The following is a 26346-nucleotide window of genomic DNA, read 5'->3' on the forward strand; positions in this document are numbered from 1 at the left end:
AATTCCATTAGTGGAAATTTCAGATTATTTGTAAATCTGAGATACACTGACTGACAGAGCAAATGCAACACCAAGAAGGAGTGGTCAGAACTTTATGCCAATTGCAGGGTAGACTGACGTCACTGAGGTATGCTCATGATGTGAAATGCGCCGCTGTGCTGCGCACGTAGCGAACGATAAATGGGACACGGCGTTGGCGAATGGCCCACTTCGTACCGTGATTTCTCAGCCGACAGTCATTGTAGAACGTGTTGTCGTGTGCCACAGGACACGTGTATAGCTAAGAATGCCAGGCCGCCGTCAACGGAGGCATTTCCAGCAGACAGACGACTTTACGAGGGGTATGGTGATCGGGCTGAGAAGGGCAGGTTGGTCGTTTCGTCAAATCGCAGCCGATACCCATAGGGATGTGTCCACGGTGCAGCGCCTGTGGCGAAGATGGTTGGCGCAGGGACATGTGGCACGTGCGAGGGGTCCAGGCGCAGCCCGAGTGACGTCAGCACGCGAGGATCGGCGCATCCGCCGCCAAGCGGTGGCAGCCCCGCACGCCACGTCAACCGCCATTCTTCAGCATGTGCAAGACACCCTGGCTGTTCCAATATCGACCAGAACAATTTCCCGTCGATTGGTTGAAGGAGGCCTGCACTCCCGGTGTCCGCTCAGAAGACTACCATTGACTCCACAGCATAGACGTGCACGCCTGGCATGGTGCCGGGCTAGAGCGACTTTGATGAGGGAATGGCGGAACGTCGTGTTCTCCGATGAGTCACGCTTCTGTTCTGTCAGTGATAGTCACCGCAGACGAGTGTGGCGTCGGCGTGGAGAAAGGTCAAATCCGGCAGTAACTGTGGAGCGCCCTACCGCTAGGCAACGCGGCATCATGGTTTGGGGCGCTATTGCGTATGATTCCACGTCACCTCTAGTGCGTATTCAAGGCACGTTGAATGCCCACCGCTACGTGCAGCATGTGCTGCGGCCGGTGGCACTCCCGTACCATCAGGGGCTGCCCAATGCTCTGTTTCAGCAGGATAATGCCCGCCCACACACTGCTCGCATCTCCCAACAGGCTCTACGAGGTGTACAGATGCTTCCGTGGCCATCGTACTCTACGGATCTCTCACCAATCGAACACGTGTGGGATCTCATTGGACGCCGTTTGCAAACTCTGCCCCAGCCTCGTACGGACGACCATCTGTGGCAAATGGTTGACAGAGAATGGAGAACCATCCCTCAGGACACCATCCGCACTCTTATTGACTCTGTACCTCGACGTGTTTCTGCGTGCATAGCCGCTCGCGGTGGTCCTACATCCTACTGAGTCGATGCCGTGCGCATTGTGTAACCTGCATATCGGTTTGAAATAAACATCAATTATTCATCCGTGCCGTCTCTGTTTTTTTCCCAACTTTCATCCCTTTCGAACCACTCCTCCTTGGTGTTGCATTGTCACTGTCAGTCAGTGTATCTTCTTTGAGTGGTGAGTCTTGGTAGACCACTGGTTTCGTCTACAATAGCGTCAATCGACGTAGAATTTATTAGTTTATGGTAACGCTTATTATTTAGTTTTTGACCTACATCAAAGTTTATGTGAGGCAGTTTGTTTGGGAAGATTTGGAGTTTGTCATTTCTTATTATTTTTCTTAAAATCCACTTTTATTTTCATTTCGTTTTAAAATTTAGAAGTTACTTTTTATTTGCTCATAATATTTTTTAAATAAATTTTTGCTCATTTAAATTCGATTCAGTCTTGGGTACCGTTATTTGTAGTTAGCTTACCCACCGTTATTTTTACTTCCTAACCCCCATTTTGTGTGGCCCGTCTACCTCGAGGAAAGCTGTCGGACGGTACAACGCCCAAGGTGAGAGAGTCCACGTGAGCGGTAGGTATTTTTGATGTTTTTATTTGCAGGAGCAGCCAGGGCAACAGTTGATCAAGAGGAGGACCGCCACGCATGCTTTGAAAAGGGCACAATATATATATATATATATATATATATATATAAATATATATATAAGTGTTTGCAGTGTGGGATGTGTGAAATTTAGTGAGTGGTGCGATGTAGTGAGTTGGTGCCTGCTTAGGTGGGGTGTTGTTTTTGGACATCCGGCCTCTTACCGCTGTGGCTGAGCGGTATTGGCCGATTGCAGAAAAGGTATTTAGACGATGTATACGGTTAAACAATGCCTAAGTATGGCTCCCGCATTGCACAGACGTTATTTATCACTTAGACACTGTCTAAAGCCGATGTTCAAGCGGTCATGTTTAAACACTGCCGAGAGCACTGTTTTACCTCAAATGAGAGGGGTGAATCACAATCTGAGGTTATGTACCATGAAACATGTAATTTGTATTATCATGTTGAGACGATTCCGGGAAGAAAGGTTAGTCCGACGGCCTCTCTGCAGGTCGCTCGCTGCTAAATCGCAGTAATTCGTTTGACATGGACGGGGAGATAGATATTAAAGTAAGGTTTTGCTTTTCGAGAGGCTTGTTTCTTGAGACTGACAAAGGTACAGTCCGGTAACTGTCAACTTGAATACAATGGTTGGCAACCGATATATTTTATTATATACATGGGGTAATTACCATGGAATTATAGGTCACTTCGACTACATACATATCAGAATTACGTGTCCCGATCGTCATAGGGCTATCACATACATCAACCGGGAGGGATTAACTTATATTTACTGCCAAGTAAACACACATAATAGTGAAAACTAAAAAGTAGGTTGTATGGGTTTTTATATATGTACTCGTATAAGTTTTCGGCAACTATCAGATATCAAAAGGCAAGTGGTGGTGATGGTGGTGGTTATTGTTTAACGCGTACTGGGGAAGAAGAGCCGTGGCCATAATAACAGCGTAAGCAGTGTAAAATTAGGGAAATTACGGCAAGCAATCTTCAGGGCTGCCGATGATGCTTTTCGAACCTACGATCTCCAGAATGCAAGCTACATCTATATGGCCCATACAACACACTAGATTACACACTACTGTTGCTTCATCTTCCCTTCGTCGAAGCTACCGTATTTATGAGTAGATTATACTCACTGTAAGAACGCTATTACCAAAGCTACACTTTCCCGTACGGTTTCGTGTCGATAATATTATGATGAGATTTAATTTCCACCGAAAGTGATACTCTTATCAGTGGGCAAGTTATGCTCATGCTTAGCAATATTTGACGTTGTTTAGGTAGACGTTGTCTAAGGCTTAAAACTAGTCATCGTTTCTGCAATCGGCCCATTATGTTTACAAAAGCACATGAGTAGAATAACACTAGGGAGTCTGGATGATAGCTACCTCTGCGTACGCGCTGAAGCTAGGTGCTTGGCAAACGGGGGCCGGGGCAATATCAATGTCTTGAAGGTCATACGTCCGCGGAATGTTAACCATAGGGTCTTTATACAAGAGCCAAATTGTCTTGAATGTTAGTGAATTCACTACCACACACGTCTATGCTGACGAAACTGCCATCACAGTACAACACCGTCAGCTAGCGTGCACTCGGAATAGGTTACAATCAGCACTACACATTCTGGAGCCCTGGCTAACTATATGGCGGATTAAGGTCAATGTTGGCAAGTGCCAAACTTTGCTGTTCATAAGAAAGAACAGATGCTCACACAGGCCAGCCAATCTTAAACCGCTGAAGCTATTTAATTAGGATATAATGTGGCACGTCCAAGATAAATACCTGGGAGTATTCCTAGATGGGAAGCTAACCATGCTACATCACCGTAAAGCCATCCAGAGAAAAACACACATACGTCTAATACAACTATATCCAATACTGAACAGATAATCCAGTATTAATACGACAATACCAATTAACATATACAAGACCATAATTAGGCCAATAATGACATACGCAGCCCCCACATGGGGCCACACTGCTATGACGAACTTCGGTAAGCTGGAAGTAATACAAAATAAATGCATTCGAACAGCGGCTAGACTCCTAACTGACAAACGAATACGCCACCTACGCGGTATTGTGAAAGTCAGCTCCATAAGGCATCACATACGAAAACAAACACTCTGGATGTACACGAAGTCATGGGGTAATAAGATCAATCCACTAGTCAGTGGCATAGGACGCTACGACGTCGATGTGTACAGGAAATACCCCACTCCCAAACATAGGGCCGATTCCAAAAACGATGAATAGTTTTAAGCGCTTAGACAACGTCTACCTAAACAACGTCTAAATCGAGCAGGATCTTCCATTGGATAAACAATGTTCAGCCGGTGTTTAACTAGACATTGTTTAAAGTTTCAATATTGGTTTGAAAATGGGGATAGAAGTATTTTTCGTGCAACACTTTGCTTGTTGCAAACAATGAAATTCGTTGGTGTGCGCGCCGAACGTCAGTCAGCTGTTTGTTTTCCTCACATTACTCAAATATGGCTAAGCATGAGCATGACCTGCCAACAATAAGAATATCGCTTTCGGTGGAAATTAAATCTCATAATATTATCAACACTAAAGCGACAAGCCAACGTACGCAGAAGTGTAGCCTTGATAATAACGTTGTTATGGTGAGTGTAATATACAATTAAGAGCAATCAGGATCCTGATTTATTATCTTTCAGGTTTGAGATTAAGGCTGAAGGTGCCCTTAAAAAGGGCGAGATATGTCCCTATAATTTACTTCATAAGTTTTAATTCTTAATTAAAATTACTCTTTATGTTATGAATAGGTGGAATTTAATAAATATTAATATTTCTTTGAGTGTAATCTAGTCGTAAATAGCTTTGACGAAGGGAAGATGAAACAATAGTAATGTGTAACCGAAAGTGTTGTATGGGCCATATAGACGTAGCTTGCATTCTGGAGATCGTAAAATCAATCAATACTGATCTGCATTTAGGGCAGTCGCCCAGGTGGCAGATTCCCTATCTGTTGCTTTCCTAGCCTTTTCCTAAATGATTTCAAAGAAATTGGAAATTTATTGAACGTCTCCCTTGGTAAGTTATTCCAATACCTAACTCCCCTTCCTATAAATGAATATTTGCCCCAGTTTGTCCTCTTGAATTCCAACTTTATCTTCATATTGTGATCTTTCCTACTTTTATAAACGCCATTCAAACTTATTCATCTACTAATGTCATTCCACGCCATCTCTCCGCTGACAGCTCGGAACATACCACTTAGTCGAGCAGCTCTTCTTCTTTCTCTCAATTCTTCCCAACCCAAACTTTGCAACATTTTTGTAACGCTACTCTTTTGTCAGAAATCACCCAGAACAAATCGAGCTGCTTTTCTTTGGATTTTTTGCAGTTCTTGAATCAGGTAATCCCGGTGAGGGTCCCATACACTGGAATCATACTCTAGTTGGGGTATTACCAGAGACTTATATGCCCTTTCCTTTACATCCTTACTACAACCCCTAAACACCCTCATAACCATGTGCAGAGATCTGTACCCTTTATTTACAATCATATTTATGTGATTACCCCAATGAAGATCTTTCCTTATATTAACACCTAGATACTTACAATGATCCCCCAAAGGAACTTTCACCCCATCAACGCAGTAATTAACACTGAGAGGACTTTTCCTATTTGTGAAACTAACAACCTGACTTTTAACCCCGTTTATCGACATACCGTTGCCTGCTGTCCATCTCACAACATTTTCGAGGTCACGTTGCAGTTGCTCACAATCTTGTAACTTATTTATCGCTCTATAGAGAATAACATCATCCGCAAAAAGCCTTACCTCCGATTCCACTCCTTTACTCATATAATTTATATATATATAAGAAAACATAAAGTTCCGATAATACTGCCTTGAGGAATTCCCCTCTTAATTATTACAGGGTCAGATAGAGCTTCACCTACTCTAATTCTTGAGATCTATTTTCTAGAAATATAGCAACACATTCAGTCACTCTTTTGTCTAGTCCAATTGCACTCATTTTTCCCAGTAGTCTCCCATGATCCACCCTATCAAATGCTTTAGACAGGTCAATTGCGATACAGTCCATTTGAATTCCAGAATCCGAGATATCTGCTATATCTTGCTGGAATCCTACAAGTTGAGCTTCAGTGGAATAACATTTCCTAAAACCGAATTGCTTTCTATCGAACCAGTTATTAATTTCACAAACATGTCTAATATGATCAGAAAGAATGCCTTCCCAAAGCTTACATACAATGCATGTCAAACTTATTGGCCTGTCATTTTCAGCTTTATGTCTATCACCCTTTCCTTTATACACAGGGGCTACTATAGCAACTCTCCATTCATCTGGTATAGCTCCTTCGGTCAAACAATAATCAAATAAGTACTTCAGATATGGTACTATATCCCAACCCATTGTCTTAAGTACCCGTATATCCCCAGAAATCTGATCAATTCCAGCCGCTCTTCTAGTTTTCAAATTTTGTAACTTATTGTAAATGTCATTGTTATCATATGTAAATTTTATTACTTCTTTGGCCTTAGTCTCCTCCTCTATCTCGACATTATCCTTGTAACCAACAATCTTTACATACTGCTGACTGAATACTTCTGCCTTTTGAAGATCCTCACATACACACTCCCCTTGTTCATTAATTATTCCTGGAATGTCCTTCTTGGAACCTGTTTCTGCCTTAAAATAGCTATACATACCCTTCCATTTTTCACTAAAATTTGTATGACTGCCACTTATGCTTGCCATCATGTTATCCTTAGCTGCCTTCTTTGCTAGTTCAGTTTTCTAGTAAGTTCCTTCAATTTCTCCTTACTTCCACAGCCATTTCTAACTTTATTTCTTTCCAGTCTGCACGTCCTTCTTAGTCTCTTTATTTCTCTATTATAATAAAGTGGGTCTTTACCATTCCTTACCACCCTTAAAGGTACAAACCTGTTTTCGCATTCCTCAACCATTTTAAAACCATCCCCGAGTCTGTTTACATTTTATTTACCGTTTTCCACCGATCATAGTTACTTTTTAGAAACTGCCTCATGCCTGGTTTATCAGCCATATGGAACTGCCTAATAGTCCTACTTTTAAGACCTTCCTTTCTATCACATTTATCTTTAACTACCACAAAAACAGCTTCATGATCATTAATACCATCTATTACTTCAGTTTCCCTATAGAGCTCATCTGGTTTTATCAGCACCACATCCAGGATATTTTTCCCTCTGGTTGGTTCCATCACTTTCTGAATCAGCTGTCCTTCCCATATTAACTTATTTGCCATTTGTTGGTCATGCTTCCTGTCGTTAGCATTTCCTTCCCAATTGACATCTGGCAAATTCAGATCTCCCGCTACAATCACATTTCCTTCCATGTCGTTTCCCACATAGCCGACTATCCTATCAAATAATTCCGAATCCGCGTCAGTGCTACCCTTTCCCGATCTGTGCACTCCAAATATATCAAGTTGCCTATTACCTTTAGAAATTAGCCTTACACCTAGAATTTCATGTGTCTCATCTTTAACTTTTTCGTAGCTTACATAGTCTTCTTTCACCAGAATGAACACTCCCCCTCCCTCCATTCCTATCCTATCTCTACGATACACACTCCAGTGCCGTGAGAAAATTTCTGCATCCATTATATCATTTCTCATCCATGATTCAACTCCTATTACAATATCTGGTAAATATATCTATTAAATTACTTAATTCTATGCCTTTCTTTACAATACTTCTACAGTTCAACACAAACAATGTTATATCATCCCTACTTGATTTCCAGTTCCCTGTTCCGTTATCACCGCTCCCTAGGCCATCCCGTTTCCCTGAATGTACCTCCCTATTATCCTTCCAAACAAATTTCCTAACTTATACGTACCACTGCGGTTTAAATGTAGGCCATCCGAGCGCTGATCCCTATCTCCAACCCACCCATTAGGATCTAGAAATTTCACTGCCAATTTCCCACAAACCCACTCCATAGTCTCATTTAAATCCCCAATCACCCTCCAGTCAGTATCCCTCCTACACAGTATTCCACTAATAACAATCTCCGCTTTCTTAAACTTCACCCGTGCTGCATTTACCAGATCCCACACATCTCCAACTATGTTGGTACTTATATCAGCTTGCCTTACGTTGTTGGTACCAACGTGGAACACTACCAATTTCTCCTTCCCCTCCTCCCCCTCTTCTACTTTCCTGAACATCTGCCTCAACCTAATTCCTGGATAACATTCTACCCTGGTTCCCTTTCCTCCACACACTTTCCCCACGTGTCTAACGATGGAATCCCCCATGACCAGAGGCAGAGGTTCGAAACGCATCATCGGCAGTCCTGCAGATTGTTTTCCGTACTTTCCCTATTTTACACCAGGCAAATTGTAGGGCTGTTATTATGGCCACGGCTCTTCTTCAACAGTCCCCTCTTTAAACAATAATCACCAACACTTGTATTTTCCTATCTCATAGTTGCCGAAAACTTATCTGAATTAACGCGATGATTATATATATAAAAACCACATACTACCTACTTTTAATGTTTCACTATTATGTGTGTTTACTTGGCAGTAAATGTAAGTGAATCGCTCCCGGTTGATGTTTGTGGCAGCCCTCTGACGATTGGGACAAGTGATTCTGACATTTATGTTGTCGAAGTGTCCTATAATTCCATAGAAATTGCGCCATCTATAATAAATTATATCGGTTGGCGAGAATTGTATTCCAGTTTACAGTTACCGAACTGTCCCTTTGTCACTCTCAAGAAACAAGTCTCTCGGAAAGCGAAATCGTATTTTAAGTTCTACCTCCCCGTACATTTCAAGTGAATTGATGCGATTTCGCAGCGGGCGACCCACAGAGAGGCCGTCGCACTAACCTTTTTTCCCGGAATCGTCTCAACATGATAATACAAATTACATGTTTCTTGGTACATAACCTCTGATTGTGATTCACTCCTCTCATTTGAGGTTAAACTGTGTTCTCAGCAGCGTTTAAACATGGCCGGTTAAATACCGGTTTTAGACAGTGTCTAAGTGTTAAATAACGTCTGTGCAATGTGACAGCCATACTTAGACATTGTTTAAATACAGACATTGTCTAAACACCGTTTCTGCAATCGGCCCAATAGATTTATAGTTATACAGCATATGGAAGACATTGTCATAATATTATGTGTTTTGAAATAATGTTTGCATTTATTTCGATTTGGAATGCGAAAAATGTTCCTTAGAGCTTTCATTTGCAGGAAAATTAGTAGTTGAAAATATTCATTTTCCACACAATCCCAGACAGCATTCCCATAGCTCAAGTGAGGGTATATTACTCTCTAGTACACTTTAAGTAGTGTATCTGTATCTACATTTTTTGATAGCCTATGTAATAAACATATTCTAGATGTTAGTTTTTTATATGATTCATCCAAGACATATTACTATCTAGAACAATGCCTATAAAAATTTAGTAAAATCTGTTGTTTGAAGGTATGTGGCATTTAGCTGAATTCTTACATCATTATTGCAGTCCCTTTTAAAATCATAGTTCACCACATTCGTTTTTTTTTTTTTTTTAGGATTCACCAGTAGCGGCGACTAAGGGGACGAGGAGAGCGGTCTTTTCCCCCCACTTTGTAGAGAAAACATTACATTTTTATTCCATTTTAGTTGGCTGAAGCTAGGAATTATAGTAATTATTAAAAACCAATTTGTGCAAATCTTTAATTATTAACAACATTATTATCGAAAATACGCACAAAATTGTCGCTCGTCGCGGCTAACCGATTTGTATAGCGCCACAGCAAGTAGTGGAGACTTCGCAAATGCTATGAGGAAGGGTAACAGGGGTATATTTTTGGCCAAGGTCGTGGACACTGTGGTATAATTCACCTGATTGCCTCGTGCATTCGTTTGACTAGTCGTAAATAGTTTTGACGAAGGGAAGATGAAACAATAGTAATGTGTAACCGAATGTGTTGTATGGACCATATAGACGTAGCTTGCATTCTGGAGATCGTAGGTTCGAAACGCATCATTGGCAACTCTGAAGATTATTTTCCGTAGTTTCCCTATTTTTACACCAGGCAAATACTAGGGCTGTTATTAAGGCCACGGATCTTCTTCACCAGTCCCCTCTTTAAACAATAATCACCAACACTTGTATTTCCCTATCTCATATTTGCCGAAAACTAATCTGAATTAGTGTAATAATGTATCTTTGGTGAAAGTATAGTATTGAATCAAAATCTCAAAAAACTATTATTGCCGCACTTAAGTTATTAAAGTGTCAACCTTTGCATTTCTGTCGAAATTCGCTCAAAGAGCATCAAAACTTACCATTTGGTATCTTTTTTGTTCAGTTTTGATGTTTATACCCCCCGCCCACTATATCCCTCAACCCGGCTACTTTCTGTTGTCTGTATATTTTTTGCCCCCTCCCCCCACTTCTAATCCCCAATTGCCGCTACTGAGATTCACCATAACGAAATTCAAAGTGAAAAATCCGTTGATATGTCTTAAGGATGCATTAGGACTTTATACCATAGATTCCCCATCTTTTTCCCAAGTAATAACAGATGTGTCATCCATAGGATACAATGGTGAAGTTTCATTAACATACAGGAGATAGAGAAAAGGTCCCAAAATAGTACCTTGAGGAATATCGCTGTTCGTGGTTTCAGAGCAGATCTAACTTTTTCCCCGCCCGACTCGTTGGCCGAATGGTCAGCGTACTGGCCTTCGGTTCAGGGGGTCCCGGGTTCGATTCCCGGCTGGGTGGGGGATTTTAACCTTCATTGGTTGATTCTAGTGGCTCGGGGGCTGGTTGTTTGTGCTGTCCCCAACATCCCTGCAACTCGCACACCACACATAACACCACAATAACACGCAGTTACCTACAGATGACAGATGCCGCCCACCCTCATCGGAGAGTCCGCCTTACAAAGGCTGCGCCCGGCTAGAAATAGCCACACGAAATTATATAAATTACTTGTACCCTTTTTTACCTCGTTATATATTTCATAATTTACTTTATCGCACTGCTTACGCTGTTGCAAGTAAGTAGTTGGCAGGTGTAAAGTGTCACCACGGATACCATAGTGTTCTAGTTTCTGTAACAATAGATCTTGGACTACGCTATCAAATGCTTTAGATAAGTTTGAAAATATTGAACTAACAAAATTATTGTGATGGAGATTATTTAACACATTATGATTAAAAGTTGCTAGAACAGTGACTGTTGACAAACTTTTCTTGAATCCACGTTGAAAATTTCTACGACGAGAATGCATTCCTCAAAATGCTAGCAGGTGGTTTAAAACAATTTTCTCAAGGAGTTTACCTAAAGCAGAAGTTACAATCAATGGCTCCTTTCTTTTGAACAGGTTTGATGATATTAGCTCTCAGACATTCTGGGAATATTCCATTCATTTACGCTTAGAATACAAAGGTACATTAATAGAATAATACGCTTGTTCTTGTACTGTTTCAGTAATATTGAAGAGATTCGGTCTCACCAAATTGAATGAGAATTTCCTAGGCTGGCGATGGCTGATTCTAATTCTTGTGTCGTCACAGGGAGTATGTTAACTGATTTACCTAATCTAGGAAGGTTGTTAATATCATGAAGACAATTTCCTTTATTAGTTCCAATAATGACATTTCCAAAGAATTCACCCTTTTTATAGGTGGGGAATTGCAGTATCATTAATCATCAGATGCCAATACTAGGATGTGTTTCAATTATTTCAGTGTTGTTATACATTTAAAAATATTATATATAATCATTTTTCCTGTTGAATATGATATCATAATTTGAAATGTCTGGGCATATATTTTGTTAAATTTTCAAACCTATCGTTGAGCAAAAATAAATGATTATTCGTAAATCATTGAGAAAAATAGGAATCGTCCTTTGGCTACCCCGATCTTGACAATCGTTGATCAATATTTTGCCTGATGCCAATACTTGTGTGAGTTTCAATTCGTTCAGTGTTATCAAATTTAATGTATTTTGTGCATACTTATTTTCCTTTTTTATAGTAAAAAACAGTATGTGATGAATACAAAACGCATTTCTTAATTTTTGTTTACAATGCACATTTCTGATTTTATCTTCCTGATTTAGAGCCCGAAACTTTATCTTGGCACATTAGGCTTTTACCGAAACTCTCTCAGTAAACTGCAATTATTGCTGGCACAACATGTCAGTGTGAATCTTTGTAATCTTAAATTATTTTAATCTCTTAACGTTTCCTGGGTCTCGCTTGAGAACGCTGTACAATTTGAATTAATGACATCCGTGGTAGGCACCAACTTCGTCAACATTATGTACATATTTCCCTTGTAATTATGTGCCTGGTCTCATTTCAATTCAAGTTTAGTAAATAAGGCGAAAATTAAACATTTTCTCCTGAATATTGTTCCGTTTTTCTGCTGTCGGATGATATGGTTCCTCTAGGTTATTCGCAGCTTTGTTATTGATAGGAATGGCTGTGACAGATACTATTACAGGCGCCATAGGTTTTCTGTGACGTCAGTTGTATGCCAGTGAGCCCAATGCGTTCGCTTGTTGCTGAGTGCGAGTGCTTGGCCGAGTGAGTCTGAGCAAGTCGGAGTTGAAGTGAAGACGGACTGCTACATGTAGGGCTGTAAGAGGTAGTTTTTGTTGGGGGTAGTTGTTTGTTTGTGAAAAGTGACGTTAAGTAATGTACTCAGTGCGTGCGTGATATTTTATATGTATGTTGTGAAAATGACAGAAACCGTGTTTAAAGGTAGGAATATAGTTTCTTTAAACATTTAGGAATGAAACGAGTGCTTCTGTTATTAACTGCTGTACGTAGGCTTTGCTATTTTCAGAGGAGTGGACATAAGTGTGAATAAGTGTTCATTCGTTGCAGAACTTGCAAAGAAGTTGTTTTCCTTAATTTCATTATAAGTGTAAATTGTGCTTGTTGCCTTATGTTCGCAAATATATCTTCTCCTATTTCAGTGCTCTTGTTTCATGTAGTAAAATCATTCATAATGCAGTAGCAGATTTTTTTTCGTCGAAATTTTCCTTTAATCTCTGATTAATAGACTTAAGCCTGCGTATTTATAGATGCATATAGAGTTTAAGTCGGAAACACCGTGCCGTCATGACATAATACTCTTTTAATTATGGACATTAGCAGTATTTTGAGACTTGCTGATCCTGGAACTTGAGTATCATATTTCGGTTGTTAAATCGTGCAGTGTGGTCAAATACTTTTGATATATGTGCTCGCAAACATAGTAGTGTTTTAACATTGGAGTCATTAGAAATCTGTGTAAATTATGAGATGTTGCATATTGTAAAACTTCGGCAATGGATAGGCCTAGCTTATTAGATCTGTTGAGTTGTCATTTTAATATTTCTTATTTGATTTCTTAATGCAGGTTGAGAATATGTAATAGGAAGCTCGAGAAGCGAATGTTCTACCCTATTTTTAACACGAAGTTCGTAGAAATGTTCGGACAACCGGGTATGTGGGTGGGTAATAGTGTGACAGCTTGCTTGGAAGCTGGTGCAGTGGTTTTCAATATTTCTCTCAAGCTCCAATACAGTAAATAATTTGATTGTAATGTTGGCTTATTTTGTCCAAAGTGTCATATTGAATTTTAATTATATTCTATTTTAATTTGCTGTAATGGGGGGGGGGGGGGGGTAGGAGCCCATGGAAGATGAAGTTACAAACTAGCTAGCTGGAGGTTTTCTGCTGTTCCTGCTTTTTTTGTGTTTTTAACTTCCCTTCTGCTAAAATAGCAATTACAATAAAACATCTTTCAATTACTGATTTGAGAACATCACTCACATTTACTCACACTAGTTTGTTAATACTATCCATATTTCAGTTTGAAGTAACTCGGTTGTGCAATGTACTACATGTAGGCCCTATTTATGGTAATATTCAAATGTTCGTGAAATGTCAACAGGAGTGGATGTAATTATCAGGTAAACAAAAGACAGCGTAGTGTCTCCAGCACATTTTTTTGTTCTTATAGGCCTAAATGGGTAGAATTACTAGTATATATCATAGTTCAGTCCAGTATGGTAATTAAACAATTCATTCATTCATTCATGCAGTTTCGGCCAACTAAGGACCACATTTTAACTGTCACCTTCCCTGGGCTTTGACATTTGCTTAGTACTCCCACTTTTATTGGTGGTGTTATTCCTTTCTTTCTTCGGTCCACTCCTTCCCTGTTTTTAGCTTCGGCTTTTCTTGTAAACTCTTGCGGTCTAGAAGTTTCTTCTCAAGTGGGTTGCGCTCCAGTCTATCAACATGTGTGTTGCCCACCTCATGTAGATCTTTTTCTACCTCACTGAACTGACCCTTTTGTCATTTTGTCTTGGAAGTAGGAGAAGATCTGCTTGGCTGACCTTTCAGGGCTCATTCTTGTCATGTGACCATAGAAAACAACCTCTCTCTTCCACATCGTATTGGTTATCTTTTCTACGTGGAAATTGAGCTTGTGGTTGTGCCATCTTCTATATTCACCTTTGAATTTGATGTGGCCCAAGTTTTTCCTTGAAACGTTTCTTACCGGGCGAGTTGGCTGTGTGGTCAGGGGCACACAGCTGTGAGCTTGTATCCGGGAGATAGTGGGTTTTAGCCCCACTGTCGGCAGCCCCGAAGAGTGTTTTTCCATTGTTTCCCATTTTCACACCAGGCAAGTGCTGGGGCTGTACCTTAATTAAGGCCAAGGCCACTTCCGTCCCACTCCTAGGCTTTTCCGATCCTGTCGTCACCAGTGTCATTGCGACGTAAAACACATTCTAAAAATAAAAGTTTCTTTCTTTGATCTCATATTTCTCACTAAGGCCTTTTTTTGTTCAGTTGCAAGGCACTCCGCTGCATAGAGTGCCTTCGTACCAATGACTGTGCGGTAGTGTCCGAACTTGGCGTTCAAGGATATTGATCTTTTGTTGTACACACCCTTGGTTAAATGGTATGTCATTTCAATTTTATTCTCGCGTGACATGAAGACTTCTTTCTCAGACATGTTGGGTTCTATAGACTCACCTTGATATTTAAACTTTCCTATCCGATTGATTTTTCCCTGTTCCGCATACCAACAGAGATGGGTTTTATGGCAATGATGTCCTAGGGAAGGGCTGGGAATGGGAAGGAAGTGGCTGTGACCTTAAGTAAGGTACAGCCCCAGCATTTGCCTGGTGTGAAAATGGGGAAACCACGGAAAACCATCTTCAGGGCTGCTGACAGTGGGGTTCGAATCCGCTATCTCCCAGATGCAAGCTCACAGCTGCGTGCCCTTAACTGCACGGCCAACACGACTGTGTTTTAAGCTTCCTGATTTGTTTTGTAGCTGGCTGTGGAGAGTTGGAAAAGATTGCTAGATCATCTGCAAAAGCAAGACACAGACATGCCAACTCCCCCGATTTAAGCGGGATACTCCCTATTTTAGGTCCTTCCTCCCCCTCTCCTGATCGCAGAGACTTATCTCCTGATTTTGAGAACAGATTTAGTATTCCTGTACTTTTTTGAAAATCCCAGGTGTTTCCTCGTTCTTTAAGTAGCTGGAGAGAATTGATGTTCGGTGGGCACTGGCAAGACAGAAGCAATCAGCTGGTGGTGTTCTTAAATATGACAGAATCTCTATTGTATTGCTTTTTATTTTATCATTTCCACATAGAAATGCTGACTGTGAGACTATTTGTTAGCATATTTGCAAGGACAAAAAATCAATTCAGATAAGAACTTCCCAAAAAGAATTCTGAAAAAACTAAATCCTTAAAAACCTGTTCAACAAGGCCAATGCTTTAAGCATTAATCTAGTTCAGAAATTTATGAAGAGGGCTGTGTTTTAAAGCTCAGATACTTGCAGTATTTCAGTATTTATACAGGCAGTATTTCGGTCTTTATAAGTAAATTAATTATGTAAATTGAGTAGTATAATGTGTTAAATATTCTTGAAAGTTACGTTATGATGTATAATAAGTAAAATTCTTTCAAGAATGTGTCGTAACATGTTGACTTTTGAAAGTTGGCACGTCTGAAAATTGTTAATTAGAAGTTTTTTTTTTTCCTGCAGCCCAGTCTGACTCTAGCTGACCCCTTCATTTCTCATTTCCATGTGCCATTTGTAGATGACTTTCTTGAGATTACAGTTGAAGAGCAGAGGTAGGAGCCCATCTCCATGCTTGAAGCCTGTCTTTATTTCAAAGTCATCTGAAACTGTTCTGAACTTCACTTCGGAAGTTGTATCTGTCAAGGTCTGTTGAATGATTGCTGTTTTTTTGTTGTCCAAGCCAAATTCCTTTCGGATTTTCATTCGACATTTTGGTCGATCAAGTTGTAAGCATTTTTGAAATTTACAAAAGTAACCATAAATTCCTTCTTGTTTTTTTATGGTAATGTATGTGTGTTAGCTTCTATAAATAGGCCTATATTCAGGAGACTCTTTAAGACTGAAGCTATTTTGATTTTTAGACTATGCTTCAGAATAGATATCACTCTCTTCGAAAATCATAAAAGTAAAATAACATTGTTATTAATAGTTATTAATGTAGGCATGGTTGTCTGCAATGTGAAAATGATTTTCTGTCATTAAACATGTGGTAGCAAGTAATTGTATATACTTAGTAGATATGAATTTTTAGATAGCATCACTGCGTGGTGATATTAAGAAGGCGTGCCGGGAGTGTCAGAGGACATGTTCGGCTCGCCATGTGCAGGTCTTTTGATTTGATGCCGGTAGGTGACCTGCACATTGTGGTGAGGATGAAATGATGATGAAGAATACACATACACCCAGCCCCCGTGTCAGCAAAATTAACCAGTGATGGTTAAAATTCCCGACCCTGCCGGGAATTGAACCCGGGACCCCTGTGATCAAAAGCCAGCACGCTAACCATGTAGCCATGGAGCAAGATGTTTGAAAGCAGGAAAGTTGACACTTGGAATGAGTGGATGGGTAAGGTCGAAATGTAAAATAATGAACTTCAGATGGTTAAAGGAGGATGAACTGCAAAAAAATGCAATTACTGTAGTTTTTGAGATGAAAGATTTATTCTGGAAGTAATTCAATTCTAGAATGTCAAAGATATAAATCACTACCATAACAGTTCAATATTTAGAAGTATGCTTTGTTCAGAAAACAGTATATATCACTGTCTCTGAAAACCATAAAAGTAAAGTAACATTATTATTATTATTATTATTATTATTATTATTAGATATCATTGTAGGCATGGTTGTGTCTGCAATGTGAAAATGATTTTCCGTCATTCAACAAATGGTAGCAAATAATTGTATATACTTAATAGATATGAATCGTTAGATAGCATCACTGCGTGGTGATAGGAAGGAATATGGTTATGAGTCAGCCATGCATGCTAGTCTTCCATACTTAACAGTAGCACATTTGATGATTTAGCATAAAGGTGATTTGCAGTTGCCACCTTAACATTGTGACTATTTGTAACATTTTATGTAAAATACCAAAGAATCGGTAGACTAGACTCTTTAAGACAGAAGCTATTTCGAATTTTAGACTATGCTTCGCAATTTTTTATTTTGCCCGTTTTGTAAATATTGTTTTGGTTTGAAAGCAAAAATGAAATGGTGTATGGCTTTTAGTGCCAAAAGTGTCTGAGGACATGTTCGGTTCACCAGGTTCAGGTCTTTTGATATGACGTCCATAGGCGACCTGCACGTCATGATGATGAAGACTATATATACAGTACATACACCCAGTCCCCCATGTATGGTCTCTACATGATATGCAAGTACCTTCTTATATCTTTATTTGTTGTGATAGGACTAAATCTTCATGCTTAGAATTTCAAGTTCTCTTCATTTTTAAGAGTGGTGGTGTCGGTATTCCACTGGCAAGGTTATTTTATACAATTTAGTTTTATTAATGATAATTATATATATCTTGATTGGACACAATTTTCTAATGATGGAACATTTTTTTTTTTTTGTAGAATTGAAATTTGTTACATAATATAACTTTGTTGTTTAAGTACTAGCTGTCAAATGTAGAGAATTCAGTACCATAACAGTTTCATCTTTAATGCCCAGTGGAGGCCTGTTTGGAAGTGTGTTGAATTAACATATTTTTATATCTTCCTGTGAAAATTGTGATTTATTGAATGGCATGCCTCATTTTTGTGTTGGTAGCCCAGATTAAAATTTTATTTCTTTCTTCTGTCCCGGGACCATTAGGAACAGACCAAAATGAACCATAATAGATATGTCTCTAGATGATTGACTAGCATGTTGCAAACCAATTGACAACATCAGTGATGAATTACGCCTAATGCTTTTCTGTAAATTGTAATGTTTTCCAGTTTGGATGTATAGGCAATCATTGGCACACTATTGAGGATGATGCAAAGTTTGTACCTCTGCTGGATTGTAGGTTGAAAGAAAAAGGAACAGGGCGGTTTCATTGAAATTGTTTCATTATATCATAAACTCAAAAATTTGTGTTCAAGTCCTAAGTATGTACCTTCAGTAGAAAGTCTATTACTGATCATATAGCCTATAACACAAGAAATAAGAATACATTAAAATATAAGATGATGTCCACATTATATTCTATGATCATGTTATATGCATAACAAAGCTGCCGATACACTATTTAAAAACATTAACAACCAGCAGATAAACTTATTTAGGAATAAAATGAAATGTGTCCTCCATTAGACATATTATTCAGTAAAATAGTATTTAGAAGAAAATTTATGTGCAAGTCTTTATTAACTTAAGTAGAAAGTCTGTTACTGATCACAGAAATAACACAAAAAATAAGAATACATGAAAATACAAGATGCACAGACTCTTGCTGTATGAAAATGTCCATATTATATGGGGATAAATATGCATAACAAAACTTCAGTACCAGTATACAGTTTAAAAACATTAACAACCAACAGATAAACTTATGTAAGAATAAAATAAAACAAAACACTTTTTTGCCCAGAAGGTGTATTATTCTGTAAAATAGTGTTGAGAAGATGATTTTAAGTAGATACTAATGTATAAAGCTCACATCCTATCTTGTGTGTGTAGTAACTGACTGTTTACAGGTTCTCTAACTGCTACTTCACTTTCTTTTGATATTGGGGTTGTGATAGCCTCACTTGCTTCTTACCAAAGTGGCCTTGATTTAAAACCTAGCTGGTTTGTGGGATTTTTGAAATGAAAAGCCACTTATCATGGTTTGAATTCCACGTAAACTGATATTAAATTTTGGACTCCAGTTTAATTGCTGTCACATTTGATGTTTGTTTCACCATTTTCCCTCACTCAAGGCATACCTTCTGTTACTTGTTCAAAAGGCGCCTTGAGTGCAAATTTGTAAAATGTGGTGGTCTTCTTGCTCATGAACCTATAAGAAGGAATAGCATACAAATGTGGAAAAGTAACAGAAATTTTAGCTGTCCTTTACTGTAATTGTTCACTGATTTTATCTGAACCAATGATTTACAGTTTAAATCTGAAGTTAACTACTTTTCACTTTCTCAATTAATACTGACTAATTTCAGATTGTTTTCTCTCTTTAATGAGTCCAATTTGTGTGCAAGGTATCATTTTGAATTAGAGTAATTTCAGTTGTTTTTTTCCATGTGCAATGGAATAGCCTATATTGAAAAATATTTTTATTTATTTTGTATTGTTTCAGCTCCTAAAATGAAAAAGGAATCTGCAGTAGAGGAAGATGGGGTGAGTACAGTGACTGGAAGTTTCTCATTTTTGCTGTCATTTGTGGGTATAGAAATATGATGTTCTTATGTAGCGAGTTCAGTATCAGCATAGCATTGATCTGTTGTGAAAGTCAGGCCTGTGATTCTTTAGGGATGGAATATGACACTATGGAGTATGAACAACTGAATCGGTTGTTGAGGAAACAACCGAATCAGTTGTTTGTAGGATGCTATAATACTCATAAGAAATTGAGCAGGGTGGTTTATCAACATTTTAAAATGTCTTACTTTCAGGAGATGCAACTGATTGTTATTTCCTAAGTGTACAGTTTCACTCAAACTGTGCAATTTAAGATCTGTCAGAACCATTTGTGATTTTAGGGACCTGTACAATGATAGCCAGATGAATGTGCGGTTTAAATTTATATGGCAGTTTGCATATTTATCTGCAAGTTGGGTTGGAAATGAATCCTGTGACATTCGTTTATATGCAATCTCGAAGAATATTCTCCTGTTTAGCTATGCCAAAAATGGAGCAGCAGTTGAATCTCTTATCTGGGACTTTGCTCCTATATGGGACGCTGCTCTAAGAATCAAGATGGCTGCACATTGTGATGAATCTGAATCTCTTCCCATCCAGCTATGACAGAGTTGTAAAATATTTCCTGAGCCAGCAAGTTGTTGCCACTAACTACGTATGATTTGAACGCAAGCAGTGTTCTGTTAAGCATCTTTCGAAGCCATATTCACTATGGTGACGTCCTGTTCTGCTGCCACGTCATTATTTGTTGGTTTGAGTCCCAGTAGTTGAATGTTTTTACCTTCTTAACGTTATTCGTTGCCTACTAGTAATAGGGTAGGTGATCCTATTCTCAGCCATCATGGAGTATTTATTAAAATAATAAACCAGACAATACGAGCGCATTATGTTAGTTCCTCAGTACTCAGCCATCCGTGTCATGATTCCCTTGCCAATAGTGGCCTCTACCAGAAAAAAATGTAGTAGTCATCTTTCCAACGTGTTGCTACAGTAGCAGGTGGTGATCGTGGCTGACAATGTTTTGAATTGCACAACGCTTAGTGATATTTTGTGAAGGTCAGTATTTTGTTATTTCATTTCTCAGGCAGTTGGAATCATATTATGGTACTTTGAAATATTCTAAAATACACAATTAATCCTTTAAAATATGTTTAAGGGATGTAGGCTTATGTATTTCGAGGGGGCTGACTATAGGAGAGTGAACTGAAACATAGAAGCCAGTACTCATAGTCAGCCTGGGTGGCTGAGTACTGGAGCTGTGGCGTATATTGTGTTTAAGGATCATTTTCGATTCTGTGAAAGCTTAGAACTTGACTCTTATTGTCCTGCACTGGAACACTATTTTTAACGCATAAAACCCAGCTGTCAGCTATGCAGAAAAGAAGGCTGACTACTGGTGTCTCATGATCTAGTAGTCAGCCATCCCGTAAAGCCCATAAAATAGCTTAATATCAATAACATGCCCCTAATGATTTAAGAATAAATGGTTATTTTGCAGATAAGGATACATGCTGAATTCCGCATGGCTCCATCTAAAGGTGTGAAACGGCCATTTCATCAGTACGAAGTGCAAGCCTTAACGGGTGCTTTATTTGCAATCCGGCCACATAAATTAAGCGCCAGAGAAGCTAGTCGTCATTATGGTGTTCCCAGAGGAACTTTAAAAGACAGATTACATGGACGAGTTCCGGAAGGACCAAGGCGAATGGGCCCCGAGACCGTACTAAGCCAGGATGAGGAAAAGCAGTTGGACTGGTTGATTCGGTTAAGTAAATGTTGTTTTGCAAGAAAAAGGGATGATCTTCTGAGCACTGGAAGGTAACAGATTCAATCCATTTACAGACAGACAGCCAGGTAAGAAGTGGTATGCCTCCTTCTGTTGGCGGCATTATATTCTTACAGACAGTGTTCTGGAGGGTGTCACGAAAGGACGTGCTGTAGTAACGGAAGAAGTGATATGAAAATGGTTTGATGATGATGCTTGTTGTTTTAAGGGGCCTAACATCGAAGGTCATCGGCCCCTATGAAAATGGTTTTGGGAGCTTAGAGTATTTGAAGGACATCAATAGTGAAGAAATTCTATTGGATCCCGGCAGAATAATGAACGGTGATGAGGCCAGTTTTAGCTTTTGCCCTAAAACAGGAAAGGTCATAGCACCAAAAGGGTGGAAGAATGTTTATGAACTTCAGTTAGGAAATACAAAAGAAACCATCACTGTTCTGCTAGTATTTACTGCAAGTGGGGAAAACAGTTGCACCCATGGTCGTATATCCATATGTAAGACCACCACAAGATGTTGTCGAGAGCATGCCACCAGAATGGTTCCTTGGGCGGTCCAAATCTGGATGTATGAAGAGTGACATATTCTATGAGTATATTGTAAATGGTGTCAGCAAATGGATTGATGAAAACAAGCTAAATAGGCCAGTTCTTTTGCTTGTAGATGGCCATCGAACCCATCTAACAATGGAGCTTAGTGAATATTGGAGCAACAATGTCATGATCTTATATGCACTGCCACCTAATACTACGCACATAATGCAACCAGCTGACGTGAGTCACAATGGAAAAACACAGTTCGAGAGTGGCAAATTCGTCCAGAAAATGTTAATTTGGTGTTGACAAAAGCTATCTTTTTGTCCATTCCTGTCTAAGGTTCTGGAAAATACTGCACTCAAATGTATGATACAAAATGGATTTTGCAAATGTGGTCTGTATCCATTCAATCAAGATGCTTTGGACTACACCAAATGCATACAAAACATCCTGGAAGTGATGAACCATGGCACAGTATCAAATTCTGTGGCAGAACTGCAGGATCATTGTTTCAAGTCTGCCGTACTTGTAATCAATACCCTCAAAAGAATCTTTCTGATGGAGGAGTGAATGTTGATGTTGTGTTAGAAGAAATTCATAAAGCTAAACTTTCTGCATTCCCCCAGGCACCGTTAACCCTGCAAGTTCCAGATGAAAAACGTGCCACAAGTAGCTCATCTAGTGATCAGCATATGGTTCGAGGTACTGTGCCCATGGACATTGAACTTGCTAACATGGATGTTGACATTGAACCGGGTGTGTATGATGTAGATTCTGGAGATTCTGTTGCCTTCTGTTGAATAGCAAAAAGGGGTCTGCTCAAGGCTAGACATTGCCATCTGATGTATGATTCACCATCAACAGTGTCATGCCCTCTCTATATGAACACTGTGGAGAGGTTTGGAATTGAATCCAGGCTTTTGGCATACAACCCAGTGATTCAAAGTTGTATACCACCACCTCTCCTACCCTCCCAGCCAACATTCCGATGGTGACATTTTTTTCAACCTGCAGGCATCGAACAGGCAAACCACAGTGTCTTACCATATAGATCTGACACTTTCATGATCATGGCTACCAGGCAGGCTAAATCTGATATTAATTAATACGGTAAATTAATCCAGTACCTTAACTCACTAAATTGGATCAAGGAGGTTCAGTTACATAGTAGATCGGCACCTTAACAGTTCATTTGTGGGCCAGGCTGGGTGGCTCATGTGGCTGAGGTGCTGGTCTTTTGACCCCAACTTGACAGGTTCGATCCTGGCTCAGTCTGGTGGTATTTGAAAGTGCTCAGATACCTCAGCTTTGTGTTGGCAGATTTACTGGCATGTAAAAGAACTGCTGCAGGACTAAATTCCAGCACCTCGGCGTCTTCAAAAACTGTAGAAGTAGTTAGTGGGGTGTAAAGCTAAAAACATTAATTTATTAGGCCTTTCTGGTTGGCCTTTGTGGTGTTCAAACCATACAGTTGGGTCTATGATGAAGCCTTTTGGGCTGTGTTCTCTGAAGGCCAAATTGAAATACTTCTCTTCTCATTCTAATATATTTTGTTTTTGTGACAAACATTAACGGGTTTTTACTTTGTGAGTTTGGTGATTACAAAATTTTATTTTCACATTAAATATTGTGGACAGTTAGTTATTCGTCCACCTCCATTCAAGTTCTCTTGTGCTTAGGGTTACAAGTTTTTTTTTTCTTTTGGTGGTTAATTTATAATTGTTACATTCTTCAGTCTGCTGATTAAAAAGGAACAACTTAATCAAATTTTAGTAACATTTTTTTAACTAGGCCTAAGTTTAAAATTTTAATTAAGTTGTTTCTTTTTCAGGTATAATTATGTTACCATAGGTTTTTTTTTTTTTCGAATGGTATATAAATTAATATATTCAAAATTAGTTTTGGCATACTGATGAACCTAGGAGTTATACATTAGGGTTTGCTTTTTAGGGTGTTTAGATGCAAAAGATCATGTCCGTAGGTTGGCACATGAGAAACAACCCAGTATAGTACGCGCACCTTTTCTTGAGCCCGAATCTCCATAGTAACGAATGGGAACCAGGGCTCAAGAAAAGGTGCGCGTACTATACTTCCTACAGATTACAGTAAAGAACTATACACCATAATCGGCTGCAATCACACACTTAAGATTACCTTAAGTAAGGTCATAGCAATTGTCTTCCTGCTCTTAACCATTTTCCTTCCTGCCATAGCTGAAAACGTCCGAGTTAGTGCTGTATAGAAGCGAAACATTGACCTATTGCACTCTATTCATAAATTCACTGATCCCCTTTTCTCCAGGAAATTTATTGCTGGTTTTCCTTCCCATGACCTGCATGTTAATTTTGAACAGTTCTATGTCATCATTGCAGAGGATTTGTAGATTTCTAAATTCAATACCCATCTAGTGATAAAGTGCAGTTTTTCTTGCTTTTATTTGTTAAAATCACTCCCTACTTTGTCATTCATTCAAACTTGTGATAAAAGAACAGTAACAGAGCTAGTCTTTGTAAAGGGTTTTTATGAGATTGTCTAGGATTAAAAATGGAATAATGAATGATAATTTAGGAATTACAGTAGTTGTCATGGACTTGTCTTTTTTTTCAGTCATCTCTGGAGTCTTTGCCATAGCGGGAGTAATCTTAGCTGTTCTTTGAGGTTGTCTTGCTTTATTTGCAGCATTAAACAGCTCTTGTCTCACAGTCTTAGCTGTTAACAATGACCCATACTCTTCTAATTTTTTACATAAATCTGAACTAGTAGCCTTGCGATTGTTTACTGACAAAAGTTTTCACTTACTCCTTCGGGTTAGTTTTTTCTTTCGCCCACAGTTTCCAACATGTTGACATTTTATTTTCCATTTATCTTCACATTTTTTAATTCTGCTTAGAGATTTTGCTGTGATAGTTTCAATCCGGAAGCTATATATTGCTGTGAATAAAGTTGCTCAACAAGTAGCTCTCTGACAATGGCAAGAGGTCCTTTTGTCTCCCCATAACCTCAAAATTGTTCATTTCTCTAGAAGCACTCTTATAGAATATCAGCTCGACTTGTAAATAGTATCAATAATGCATGTTAACTTACAGAATGCACATTCTTAACAATAGGTCACATTATTTACTTCCATACAGCAACAATATGCAGATATAGATGATAAACAACAGAACTTCAGCAGTAACAAAAATGACACCAAACTATCTGAATAGTGAAATTAACGTGGTTCTCACTGTAGCCACTATATGAATAATATGAATAAAAAGATACCGTAGTGCGGACAGGGATATCCCAAGTGGTAACTTTACCACCAAACGAGTTCATGGATTAGGCTATGAAGGTTGATAATTTACATAAAGATAGAAATATAACTTTTATTCTAATAATTTGGCCACGTCTGGATTTGGCTGAAATGAAGGTGGATAAGCTACAAGGTCCTCTTCTTTTTAAAAAAAATTTTTTTTTTTTTTTAATAGGAGGAATGTGTTGTAATGAAACTCATGTTTTGGGTTTCATGTACTTTTCATAGTTTCTCAAAGTTACGTTGATAGCAGTTCAGTCGCATATGACAGTGACATCTTTCATGGTAAATTCAAATTACTTGCCATGCCATCTGTCTTAATGGTACACTGTAATATGTATCTGCATAGTCTATATATACGACTTTTAAATCTTCACTTGCCATGTGACATGTTGTCCGACTTGTTGGCTGAATAGTCAGCGTACTAACCTTCGGTTCAGAGGGTCCTGGGTTTGATTCCCGGCCGGGTCGGGGATTTTAACCTTCAATGGTTAATTCCATTGGCTCAGGGGCTGGATGTTTGTGCTGTCCCCAACATCCCTGCAACACCACATATAACACTATCCTCCACCACAATTACACGCAGTTACCTACACATGGCAGATGCCGCCCACCCTCATCGGAGGGTCTGCCTTACAAGGGCTGTACTCGGCTAGAAATAGCCACACAAAATTATTATTATGTGACAGGCTACGTGACTACAGTCTTTGTGATTGGTAGTTCAAGTTGACCCACCGTCAGGAATTTATAACGGGTAAGTTACATTTGTGTAAAATGCAAATATATTTGATATAAATAATTGTAAATTAGGATAATAGGGGACAGGTGGAATGAAGGCGGCAGGAGAAGGAGAGTGAAGAAGTAAGAAAGTATATGGGTAGTACTGTTTACCAATTTTAGTTTCTTCCCTCCCGAAACACCAAAGTATCCTGGCAGCTCCCTCAAGTGTGGTGTCATGTATGTGCTGGTACATTCTGGCCTTGTTCCAACTTTGTCTGCAAGCCTTTGTGTTTGAATTTAGCATTTTCAGTCCCTTTTTAAAAATATTTTTTTAAATTTCCACTATGCTATCTTCTCCAGTCT

The 26346-nt window shown here is 39.1% G+C and overlaps 1 protein-coding gene across 3 annotated transcripts in view; it reads left to right on the forward strand.

Moving 5' to 3' along the window:
• The first annotated feature begins 12531 nt into the window (after positions 1–12531).
• Positions 12532–26346, forward strand: part of LOC136864398 (PHD finger protein 23A) — a 147188-nt gene continuing 133373 nt past the window's right edge. For all 3 annotated transcript variants that reach the window (XM_067141342.2, XM_067141339.2, XM_067141340.2), the window contains exons 1-2: positions 12532–12688; positions 19590–19630. In XM_067141342.2, the coding sequence (XP_066997443.2) occupies positions 12652–12688; positions 19590–19630 (78 nt within the window). In that variant the 5' untranslated portion in view covers positions 12532–12651. The remainder of the gene's footprint in view (positions 12689–19589; positions 19631–26346) is intronic.

This window comes from Anabrus simplex, chromosome 2 (assembly GCF_040414725.1).
Source record: "Anabrus simplex isolate iqAnaSimp1 chromosome 2, ASM4041472v1, whole genome shotgun sequence".
Taxonomy (NCBI): domain Eukaryota; kingdom Metazoa; phylum Arthropoda; class Insecta; order Orthoptera; family Tettigoniidae; genus Anabrus; species Anabrus simplex.